Source organism: Pezoporus occidentalis, unplaced genomic scaffold, assembly GCF_034315485.1.
Source record: "Pezoporus occidentalis ecotype Australia unplaced genomic scaffold, CSIRO_AGI_Poc_V1 ctg21, whole genome shotgun sequence".
NCBI lineage: Eukaryota > Metazoa > Chordata > Aves > Psittaciformes > Psittacidae > Pezoporus > Pezoporus occidentalis.
This window is the reverse complement of record NW_026913964.1, coordinates 281,573-294,275: the sequence shown is the minus strand read 5'-3', so window position 1 is coordinate 294,275 and position 12,703 is coordinate 281,573. Positions and strand designations below refer to the sequence as shown.

Below are 12,703 nucleotides of genomic sequence, written 5' to 3'. Positions count from 1 at the left end.
AGTGGGTAACTTAAATAGGAGGGATGATGGTATCTTGCTCTTGGGTTGATCTGCATCTTTTAAGTGATGCTGTTGATTTAGTGATAACAAAGGTTTTCAGACTTTTCTTAAATTCTATTTTCTAACAGAGGTTAAATTGTTTCAAAAGAGTAAACTGCATTAATCAGTATCAGGCATCATCAACAGACTGACTAATTTCTCATACTTAAGTCTTCCTTCTTTTTTCACTCTGATATTTTTGACTTCAGAGTTAATGCCATACTTAGATTTTGTGCTTACAAAAGGGCTGGCGAAGTGCAAACAAAAGGATGAAAGGATTAATGTAAATGAGGGCCATAATACACTTTATATATATATATTGTATTAAAATATTTTGGGGAAGAGAAAACAAAGTGTTGGAGTGTGAGCTTTCTGGAAGAATACAGATTATGCCTATAAATAAAAAGAAGGCCAAATCAATTCTTACCTTATTGTGACAGGCAGAAAAGACTTGGCTGTTGATGATGGAGCATGTCTTTTCTGCCCATGCTTTACGATAAGGGTTCTTGCTACAGGGGTCCACTACAAAGTATACATCCCCACAGAGAGGATTCTCTTTCCAAGAATTGACAAATTCCAATTCATTTGATGCTACATACTTGCTTCGAGTTTCAAAATCATCCTTCATATTGCCATTGTAGTTCCCACACAAACCGCATATAGTTTCCTACATTAAATGAAATCAGCAACATCAGTTCAGCAAGTTATAATTACTTGCTTTCCCTTTTGATTACTAATAATTTCCTATGCTTTAGTAGTGAATGTGATCTATACATACTCTCTCATACATTCTTAGCATCTTGTGCATGAGGTTTTGTTCATCATTGGATGAATGTGTTTCTCCATTAAACTGTAAACTGTCCTCATTTAGAGATGAGATTCAACTATGCAGTTGTATAAAACACAAGCATTTAGCTCAAGAATTTCCTGAATGTACTAGGGTAATCACTTTAAAAACAATCTTTAGTGAGAAATCTCTGCTGTTTTGGAAATAAGGATGAAAATAAACTTCTAGTAGCATCTCTGAAAAACTTTTGTCATCACAGAGTCAAGGCAACCTTCATCAAATGTGCAGTTCAATCTGAATTGAAGGACGGTCTACTGGCCATGTTATTCTGCAATACCTGTGTTTCTCTGGAGATTTTGATGAAGAAGTTCATGTGCTTATTCCAGATAAGAGTCATGTTGTATTTTCCTGGGATAATGACATCAAACATCAGATGAAGAGCATTGTTTTTGACATTATATTGTACTCCAGGATTTTCTCCAGATACAGTGAAGGTTTCATCTCGCAGTACGAATGTCAAATTCTGAAATAAAATTTACCTATTTATCTGGACGTTATAACTTATTCAGTTTCAGTATTACCCTCATTCTGTGTCATACTGCCAAAGATCAGATGCTATGGCACTACAAACTGTCTTGACATTCCCACTGTCAAAAAGTCATGGCAGCCAGGTGAAGTCCCCGAATAACTGGGAAAAGGAAAACATTGCACCCATTTTTAAAAAGGGTAGAAAGCAGGACCCTGGGAACAACCAGCCTGTCAACCTCACCTCTGTGCCCGAGAGGATCATGGAACAGATCCTCCTAGAAGTCTATGTTAAGGCACATGGAGGACAGGGAGGTGATTTGAGACAGCCAGCACGGCTTCACCAGGGGCAAGTCCTGCCTTCTATGATGGAGAGACTACATCAAGAGGACAAGGGAAGTACTATGGATGTCATTGATCTGGACTTCTGTACGGTCTTTGATACGGTCCCCCACTACATTCATCTCTCTAAATTGGGGAGATATGGATTTGGTGGATAGGAATTGGCTGGCTGGTCACATCCAGAGAGTAGTGGTCAACAGCTCAAAGTCCAGATGGAGATCAGTGATGAGTGACATCCCTCAGACATCTGTACTGGGACCAGTAGATTGTAATATCTTCATCAGTGACATACACAGTGGAATTGAGTGCACCCTCAGCAAGTTTGCTGATGACACCAAGCTTAATGGTGCAGTTGACACACCTGAGGGATAGGATGCCATTCAGAGGGACCTTGACAAGCTCAAGAAGGGGGCCCATATGAACCTCATGAGATTCAGCAAGGCCAAGTGTAAGATCCTACACCTGGGTCAGGGCAACACCCAGTATCAGTACAGGCTTGGCAGGGGGAATCAGTATCTTTGTACTAGCTTTTTGAATGGCTCCACATACACAGGAAGTTTGGGGACTCAAACATTGACATGAGAATTGAAGAAAAAAAAAAAAAGTGATGGCAATTCCTACTAAACCTGAAGTTCTAGGCATAGCACATTGTTTTACTTCCAAGACATCACTTCAAAGATACAGCTAAAGCTTCCAAAAGGGCAGCAAACATGGGCTTAAAATAACTATTCAGGTGGATAAACAGCAGAATTAAGTTCTTACCCCAAGGTAAATGCTGATGGATCTGGAGCATGTAACCCCTGATTTCCCACAGATGACATTCTCAGTAACAATTTTGAAAGAGGAAATGGGTCTATTAACACTGCAGCCATCCTAAAAAACCCAACAAAACAAATAACAAAAAGCAGAAAACCCCAAAATTCTTCCAACTCAAAACAGAAATAAAAGTAAAGAAAGCTTAAAGTATCCTGAAGGATTCTGCCTGTTTTGGGCGGTGATGACCTCTGATTTTTTATTAAAACTGGTATCACTTCCCTAAAAGATATAATTAGCTGGTACAGAATAGGTATATATCAATGACTTTTTAAACATGTTATTAAATCTAAAATCTGTTGTAATTGCATGAGAAAAAAACTGTGTTTTGAGAAGTAGTCTCTTCATCTAAAGTATTCAAATAAGCAGAAAATATAAAAACAGTGTTTATAAAGATTCAAGGTGCACTATTGAATATAGGTGCATCCTCAGATATTTTCATTAGCCATTTAGATCAAGCTATTTCTTGGTGCTGAGATATTGCCAAAATAAGCAGTAACAGGCAGATTACCATAGCTAATATGTATTCACAGTTGCCATCAAACACAAAACGCTGTCCATCAAAAGTGGTGATGTGGCCTTCTCCATATAGATTACATGTTGAGGAACACACTGATTTCTGAACACATTTCCATTTGCCTTTTTTGCAAGTGCTGGGAGTAAGAAGAGAAACCATGCTCAGATTTCAAAGAAATGCCACCTTAACCTGCTTCTTTTTATATACATGTACTTTACAGATAAGATGATCATTTAATTAACTTGTGTACACTGTGACCAAGTTACAATTAATATAAGAACCATACGTTATGGATTTTCTAGAAAATAAATTCATGATGAAGAAATCTTAAGTCATTTTTGCTTTCTTTTTTCACAAAAGAAAGAATATAAAAAGAAAGAATATAAAACTCATTTATTTTTGCTCTTACTGAGAACAGATGTCCCTGTCCTGTGTAGCTTGTATAGCAGTGTTTTTTTTAATACTAGATTAGTAACTGGAAAGGAGAATAAAATACATTGAGAATGCTGCTAAAGAGATGGAAACAAACTTTTGGGGGGATTTCTTTTCATCTATGGAAAAGAAGGATGATTGTGCTCTCATCTTTATTTAGGTGGAGCTGTTAATCTTTGACTTTACGTAGTTTACAGTTACAGGCCCTAATGGATGCCCTTATTCCTGGATATGCATATGGCAGAAATTATCCCTGAAGCACATACCACATTTTATCTATGCATATAGACTGTAAGACACTAAGATTCTCTTCATCACCTTTGTGCTTCATTATTGTATTCCTTCCATTCAGCTGTTGCCATTTCCTGCTCTCCTGTAGTTGTACAGGAGACACTGTAGTTGTACAATTTAACAAAGCAGAGATTCCACAATGGAAAACTCTGTTTCTTACCAGATGTCGCATTCAGTTTGGATCTGTTCACCTTTTCCATAAGCAAGACCACCATATTCACATGGGCACTCCTCAGCCGGAACACACCTGCCATCAAGATTTTCATATAGCCCATCAGCACAGACACAGCCGGATTCACATTTAGTGGGTATCTGGTGAAGATCAACAGATTGCAACATGAAATGTGAGATGCATTTTATCTTGTGATATCTATGTGAATGGTGTCAAGAGTGAACCTGTGCTAAGTTCTAATTTTGACTTGATTTCAGTTTTGTGATTTTCTTCATACTAATATAATAGTCAATTGAACTAGTTTCACTGAAGTTCTATTGTGTAAGGTATTAAACATACTTGAAGAGACTCCTTCATTTTTACCAATCTTTCAGATAGAGTACAACAGAAGTTCTTTTATACCAAGGAAGCTTATTATAGTTCTTCCAATTACTCTGTTTCCTTAATGAAAACCCTATCAGAAGTCCACCTAGCCTAAATCTCCTGCATCCTGTGACCATCAGCAACACATAGTTGAGAAAGAATAGAACAGGAAGCATAAACTTCATGTTCTATCAGTTTCCAGTGACATGCAGCTTATGTAGTACCTGAGCCAGAGATGACAGCCATGTAGCTAAGAACCCTTAATGGATTTTTATTCTATTCAATTAATCAAATTTAATTTGTTAATTTATGTAATTTAATTCCTTTAACCACTTCTTGACTATATGTAAATTTTTAGTGTCTAGTCTGTGAAAAAAAGTCTGGTGTTTAACTGTATCACGTTAGAAGAAATATCTCCTTTCACTTCATTTGAAGGAACATTAGAAGGAACATAGTAAAGTTCTAAATAACAACTAGAACATTCTTTCTCTCTCAGGAGGTTAAATATCGCAGAGCTGTGAAACTCACACATTCAATTCCAGTAGCAAGCATCTGACAGGTAGGGGCACATGCAGCTCCATACTTGTTTTCTGAACTGTCAGAACATGATATATATTTCTTAGGAGCTTTGCAGCTTTCTAGGGAAAAGGAAGAGAAACAAACATGGCAGAGATTGTGAAGTAGCAATTTTACAACATGGGGAAAAAGAATATGTTTCTAAGTAAACCATATCAGACCCATACCTGCAGGATTTTGAGGTCTGCCTGTGCAACTTAACCTTCCATTAACGCAGTAGCTGGGGAGGGGGGAAAAAAAGGCATTTCAATGCAATTCGCTCCTAAGAAAGACATTTTAGTTTTTTGTGAAGTGGCTTCATGTTTCTTACCATTGGAAGTGTTTCATTTATGTTACTAGCTCCTCTGCATCCCTCAAAATGGAATGAGTCAACTTGTCTTTTTACATTTTGTAGTATACAGTAACATCAGTTTTGAAAGTGAATAGTAAGCCATTCACTATTATGATGGCCTATCAAATAATTCTTGAGGCTTGTATATAGCTGTCCATATGCTGCTGTTTGCTGTTGACAACATCTCCTACCAGGAATAATCAGATCTTGCTCTTTATCTTCTACTTTTTTCCTTAACATTTCCAAGGTTAAGGTAAGTTAAATGCTTTTTGTTCATTTAAGAATCTTTGTATTTTAGGAAAGGGCAAATATGATTTCTTAAAAAATGGACCTTTAGTATTAAAAGTAAGGGAGAATGTACTGGAAATGAGTTAATTTTCTCTGTAGAAGCTTGATGGTGCTATGTTTTGGATTTGTGACCAAAACACTGTTGATAACATGATGTTGTTTTAGTTATTGCTGAACAGGGTCAAGGCCTTCTCTGCTTCTCACACTGCCCCAAGAGTGAGTAAGCTGAGAGAGGACATAGTCAGGACAGCTGACCCAAACTGGCCAAAGAGAGATTCCATACTATACAACATCATGCTCAGCAATTAAAGCACAGGTAAAGGAGAAAGAAGGGATGTTCAGAGTTATGGTGCTTGTCTTCTCAAGTAACCATTATGCATGACAAATTCAAGTTTCCTGGAAATGTCTAAACATCTGGCTGCTGAGGGAAAGTAATGACTTAATTCCTTACTTAGCTTTAATTGTGCATGCTGCCTTGCTTATTAAATAAGCTTATTTTTGCTTATTAATAATAAAGAAAGTTACTGAACTGTCTATCTCAACCCACAAATTTTCTTGCTTTTGCCCTTTTAATTCTCTCCTGCATCTGGCTGAAGTGGAGTGAGCAAGCAGCTATGTGGTACTTAGCTACTTACTGACATAAACCCTCAACAGAGACACATGAAGACCCCTTGTCTCAATTTTCAGTGCGTTAATCTTCAAATTTGACACACTTACCAGGTAATCCCACCAGTTATTATTGACTGGTCAGGCAAGATGTACTTTCTATCTTCTAAATAGCAAGGACAGTAAGATTTACGAACACACTCATTCTTGTGGTTCAAGTACAGTCCTTGAGGACACTGGCAGCCTTCAATAGGGATGTCAGTTGGATGACACTCCAGGGCTCGGTTTGAGAGTGACAAGCATGTCCTGTCACATGCCTGAGTGTGGTAGCTGAATGTTTGATTGCCAGTACAAGTAATAGCTGTTAAACAAGACAAGGGTGTATGTTAAACTTCATTTACTTATCCTCTTCCTTGTGAAAGATAACTATGCTCATAATATGTTGCTTATATTGTGTCAACAGCTTCAATGCTTAATGCTTCCTATTGATTCTCTTCCCATGGATGTGGAGCTCTAGCAAAAAATATTTCAGACCAGGTCTTAACCCCAGCCATGTAGCTATTTTGAAGTTTTATGAAGGTTAAATACTTTATTGCTCCTTTGTGCATCTTAGAATAAAATAATGCAAAGAGAAGCTTTGCAGAAATACCAATGTATTTTTGAGTAACTGTGAAACCTTTGCCTATGTCTAAGTTGCATAATAGCAAATCTCATCTGCAGAATTTTTCCTAGTTCTTTCTTATCTTAACGTACGGTATAGCTTTGTTAATCTCTCTATTCCATCACTTAATTTTTAAGTGGTGGGAGCATCCACATGCTCACCTTAGAGCACATGAGTTACCTCATATAATCCTTTTTTGAAAGAGACTATAGGGTATTCAGTAATTGGACATCTGTTATCCCATTTCTGCTTTTTCTCTCTGTTTTTTCTGTTCACTACTTTCCCCATTACTATTAAGATGATTTGGACACTGTTTAGAATACTGCTCTACCATTTATGGTTTTTGCTGTGTTACAACACATTGGTGAAACCAGCAGCTCCTGGGAATATGACTTTTATACCTGCTGGTTGGCCGACTTGAGCAATAAGTAGTTATTTTCTAATGACTGGCAAGTAGTTTCAAAATACATTCTTGCTCTTACTCAGTTTCGTTTAGGTGAATCAAACATGGGAATATTCTAAGTGGAAACAGATAGACCTGTATGCATGCATTCATCTGATGGCAGACTATAAAGAATTGGTTCAGTGGCTTACTACAGTTGTCCATACTGTTTCTCCAGTTCTCAAGGATTAAACCCATTGAACTGCATGTTCGTGCATATGATCCCAGAGCAGAACAAATGTAAGGAAAGGTCTCTTCATAATTACAGGCTTGGTAGACACATCTCTGAAACCAAATACATGGAGAAAAACTCAGTTACTAGGGAGCAGACATTTAGAAGTGCTAAACCCTGGAGGTATTTAAAAGCTGTGTAGATCTCTTGTTTAGCGACATGGTTTAGCAGTAGGCAGTGTCAGGTTTACAGTTGGACTCTATGATCTTAAAGGTCTTTTCCAACGTAAGTGATCCTACGCTGACTTGCAAAGGAAAGTTAGGCAAAATACATATTATTGCATAATAACTGATGAAAAATATTGACATGAATAAAACATACTTAGCACCTAAAAAATGCCTTTGTTTATGCACTGCTTTTCATTTTTAATTTTCAAAATGTTGTGTGGAGATTCGCAAGTAAAATGAGCTCAATTACGCACATGGGAAAATCAATACTTTGCATATTTAAAGTTGTCGACAAGGAGAAGTGAAGCATGAGCAAAAATACCTTCTGATTCATATGGATGTTACTGGTGCCTATTGCCGAATTTTAGTGTGGTGGAGGCATGACTTTCAAAAACACAGTTCCTTAGCTTCTATGCACTGTTGATCCAAATGAGTGGGATACTTTATATTAGGACGTTTTGGTCCATATTTGGACTCCCTCTGTACAACGTCTATCATAATTTCCTACCTTGTAGAAAGGAATAGGGTTCACCACAGCATGGCATTTCTCGAACACTGTACCCTTCTTGGTAAGAATGGAGCAATGAGTCTCAGCAGATATTTCTAATGAAAGTAAAATGTGGACATTAAACAGAAAAAAATAGGAAAAAGGAAAAAAATAAAAAGAATTTGGAAAAAAAAAGTCTGGACACACCACTGTAGTTGAGCTTTTGGCAATGATGAACAAAAGGGCAGCTTCTTAGCTTGTTAGCTTGCAGACTATACTTTAGACTATACTTTTGCTCAAACAGCTCAGTAGAGCTTTTTGTTTTGTTAAACCAATAGCAATAGAGACTTGAGAAGGCAAAAATTTAATTCACAGCACTTCTGAGCAAGATATCCATGGACACTGCAATTTCACTGGAATATCACCAAATGCCTCTCATTTATAATCTCAATCCCAGATCTCTAGATCTATGCTATATAAGCATATATACTAGACAGGCTGAGAAAGTTCGGGCTGTTCAGCCTGGAGATGAGAAGGCTGCGTGGAGACCTCATAGCAGCCTTCCAGTATCTGAAGGGGGCCTATAAGGATGATGGAGAGGGACTTCAATAGGGACTGCAGTGACAGGACAAGGGATAACGGGTTAAAACTTAAACAGGGGAAGTTCAGATTAGATATAGGGAAGAAGTTCTTTACTGTGAGGGTGGTGAGGCACTGCAATAGGTTGCCCAAGAAAGCTGTGAATGCTCCATCCCTGGCAGTATTCAAGGCCAGGCTGGACAGAGCCTTGGGTGACATGGTTTAGTGTAAGGTGTTCCTGCCCATGGCAGGGGGGTTGGAACGAGATGATCTTAAAGTCCTTTCCAACCCTAACTATTCTATGATTCTATGTATCCTAGACATCAGAAATATCTTGTCAGTGACAGAATTTGTGATGTTCAATTGTCTCAGTCTTTGCTCCTCTCAAACTCTCATTCACTTGGTATGGGCTTATGGAAGAGTCAGACAAGGATGGCTGGAGAGATCAGTTACAACAGGGTCATCTACTTACTGTTCAGTTGACTCAAAGCACAAGGGTCAGTATCTCTCTCTAAAGCAGGATGGCAATTTCCTGCCCTCCAGGAATCTACAAACAAGGAGGCTGTCCCTTCAGTGATATCCATGCTAGTCATGAAATCATCTGTAGTGTCTCCATTGTAATTGCCACACAAACCTAGTAACATTAGAAATGCAAGGGATGGGGGGAAATTAAATAATGTACACAATGGTCTATGTTTCATTCTATAATAGTGAGAAAATGGATTCAAAAGTTCTATATGGACTGTCAATGAATACTATCGGTCAAGCAGCCAGAAAGAGAATCTTGATTATGTACACATTCAGTCACTGAGCCTCTGCCTCTTCAAGATAAGACTGCCCACTTCAATGACAAATTCATAGAGAAGTTTTTGTCTTGTTTTTAGAAGAAAAGGCTTTTTTGGTGTTTTTAAATCATATGAAAGAGAAAGGCCATGAAATACTTTTGCAGTTATACGTTTTCTTATGTATATAATATCTGTAAAGACAAAGAATATACATTTAGACTCTTTTTAATGCCAAAGCCTCTCTGTAATTTCCTACAGACAATTATAATGCGGGATATGCCTTTGCGGCTAATATTGCTATGGAATAAAAATAAACACCTCCATCAGGTGCTGAGAAGCTTTTAAATTCTTAGGCTCATTGTCTTTACAGTGATCATGTACTCTGTTCAAAGAACCGCATGCTCCAAGATGTAGAGACCACACAGACCAGTTTGTTGCCTGTTCTTGTGAAGTAAAGCACATATTGAAAAAGGCACACATAAAACATATGAAGCATTATACTATATGAAAAATGTCAACTATCTAATTTTTTGATTTCAAAGTTACTAGCAAAAGAAATATATTAATTTCTTAAAATTACTTTCAAATTCGCACTCCCTACATTTTTCTCCTTCACATGGGGACCAGATTTCTTACCTAGGGTTCTGTCTTTGAATTGTGGTCCAACTTTAACATAGGCCTGGAACACAGGTGATGTCTGAACTACAAGTTCAAGCCCGAAGGTTGTATACATTTGAATGTACATTGAGGACTGTCTGAAAATAGTGATGTCTCCTAAAAGAACAAGGAAATTTAGAAACAGAAATTTTGATGCATAGAATATTGCAAAGTAATTATTTCAATGCATATGTAAGTATTCTAGAATTCTATGAGTCACCTTCTTCCACACACAACTCTCCATAGAGGGACAGATGCAATGGGAAAGATTTTAAGCTTCCTCTAAAAACTCTGCTACTGGCAATTGTGAGAGAAGAGATGCTGGGCTGTGTAAACCAGACATTTAATATAATTTGGATTTTACATATATTCCCATTTCTTTACCTGATCTGTAAGGTAGCCGCTTAAGTTCATCATCATCAGTAAGGAGTTCATTCTGAGAAATCACAATTTTATCCTGTAAGAAAAGGACATGGAATAAGAAGTAATTATCTGTGCTGATGGTATTCATATGTTCTTTAACTTAAGCAACTGTATTGTCAATAACATATAATAGGAAAACACTGACTCAAGCTTTTTCTCATGATATCCCACATTGCTTTCAGTTTTCACTTTGAAAATACTCTAACTTCCTGAGCTGATGTGTCAGCTGAGATCTTTATTGTGTACGTATGAACTGGAACATATCTTTAGTACCTGTCCCCTATATTTTTTCAGTTCTGGCTACCAGCAATGATTTTAAGTATTATTTTGCTAATCTGGTTACTGAAATGCTGGATAGAACCTGTGGAGGGAATACTTACCTTTGTAGACAGGTAAATTACAGCAGTAAGTGATGTCTCAGAATGAGAATAACCAGACTTTTCATATACAGCCATTAGAGTTCCATTGTGTGGCAGGCTGGGACTCTGGAGGAAAATAGTGAAAAGGGAAGTCTGTGTCAGCATAACAATGATTTGTAGAATAAATCTATGTCATAGGATGACCTCAGTTTGTGTTCCAATAGGAAACCAAAGACAGATTCAAATATGTCCATTTGACATTGTGTATTTCTAGACTGCAGGAAATTACCTTCATAAGAACATAAGTGCAAACCCCATGGAACCTGTATGATCTAGAATCAAATGTGGTAACGAAGGAGCCTCCTTCCAGTGAACACCTTCCAGGGCAGGGCAAGTCTTTGCAGTTCCATTGACCCATTGTACATTTACTAAGGAAAACAAGAAATTCTGTGTGAGCTTATTCTCATACTAAGGCACTATTACCATCAGAGGATTTGATCCTTATGTCTGGAATTTTTGCTGTAGCTGATCAATATGCAAAATGCGTTAGTGAACACAGTGTAACATACATGTACATTCTGAAATTTTATTTCCACCTTTTTGAAATTTCTTTTTTTTTACCCTCCAAAAACTCAAGCTACTTGCTAGTAATAGGAGATGTCATTTGTTTCACTTTTCCCCTTATGCTTTCAGTGCTTTTCTTTCTGTACGATTATCAGCTGAAGTCATTTGTCTTAATTGAAAGTTGCTGAACTCTCATATGTATTGTCAGTAAACTTTCCTGAATAGACTAATCATGAGAAGTGTTCATTGTTACAATTCTGATGATCAAATTGCATTATTTATTCTTCTACTTATTAGAATTATGGTAGCAAGAGACGTAAAACACAAAAAATTATTCCAATTTAAAAAATAATTCAAAATAAAAAAAAATTGTTATAATTATTTACCACTGCAAAACAGAAATTTTGTTTTTTGATTTGGTATCAGAAACGCTGAGATTGCAAGGAAGAAACTGAAAACACTGGGTATTCATTTTGTATTAATTTTACTTCCACTTTCATAAGGGAGATAAAACTGCTACTGTTTTGTGTGGCCTAAAGGAGCATTTATATTTGTACAGATTAATCTGGAATGAGACATGTACATCTTCAATTACAGATAATACGATTTGTGGCATTCCAAGAAGGTTGCCTTGGAGACGGTATGAAATCTTTGCAGCTCTGAAAAGTTAAGCTAAAACTTTCAATTGCTTGGTGAGGATGCTCTTTATCCTCTCATGAAAGTACCTGTTGCTACTCACCAGGTCCTACATGCTGCTATCATTGTCTCACCGGGAGCATATGTTTTCCCATTCAGTGTACATGGACACTGCTTAATGTGAACACATGTTCGATTCTTTGAGATGTCATCAAGAACTGTTCCTGCCAAAGACAGTAAACAAAATAATAAATACTTTTCCATATCCTCACTTAGCACTAAAGATAATATAGCTTGAATGCCTTCCTAACTTAGCTTGAGAATGCTATTCTTGCACAGTCAGTGCCCATACTTAGAGACGTAATGTACAGGGCATTTTCTCTTAATTAAAATAAAACTGACTCTTTACAAGTGATAACAGCATTTGGCTACTTTGTTATATGAAAGTGCAGGCAATTGTCTTTATTTGAAATTTTAATTTAACTTGAAATAAGAGTGAGCTTGAATGTAATTTTTTCAAATTTTATACTTTGCTATAAGACTAATTAAATTGGAAATTTTGAAGAATGGACACCTTCTTTTTCCTAGAGTACTAAGTCTAGTTTTAAATATGTAGCTCAGAACAAATT

The 12,703-nt window shown here is 37.0% G+C and overlaps 1 protein-coding gene and 1 long non-coding RNA gene across 5 annotated transcripts in view; one reads left to right on the top strand and one right to left on the bottom strand.

The window, feature by feature from the left end:
• Nucleotides 1–12,703, bottom strand: part of MUC6 (mucin 6, oligomeric mucus/gel-forming) — a 51,968-nt gene that overhangs the window by 20,644 nt on the left and 18,621 nt on the right. The window contains 16 exon segments of the mRNA XM_062619111.1: nucleotides 467–706; nucleotides 1,164–1,349; nucleotides 2,456–2,566; nucleotides 3,018–3,159; nucleotides 3,907–4,058; nucleotides 4,810–4,919; nucleotides 5,025–5,077; nucleotides 6,194–6,443; nucleotides 7,338–7,470; nucleotides 8,093–8,187; nucleotides 9,123–9,284; nucleotides 10,072–10,209; nucleotides 10,477–10,549; nucleotides 10,896–11,000; nucleotides 11,164–11,302; nucleotides 12,178–12,298. Coding sequence (XP_062475095.1) covers nucleotides 467–706; nucleotides 1,164–1,349; nucleotides 2,456–2,566; nucleotides 3,018–3,159; nucleotides 3,907–4,058; nucleotides 4,810–4,919; nucleotides 5,025–5,077; nucleotides 6,194–6,443; nucleotides 7,338–7,470; nucleotides 8,093–8,187; nucleotides 9,123–9,284; nucleotides 10,072–10,209; nucleotides 10,477–10,549; nucleotides 10,896–11,000; nucleotides 11,164–11,302; nucleotides 12,178–12,298 — 2,210 coding nt within the window.
• LOC134163899 (uncharacterized) overlaps nucleotides 1–12,703 on the top strand; it is a 41,396-nt gene that overhangs the window by 13,699 nt on the left and 14,994 nt on the right. The window lies entirely within an intron of this gene.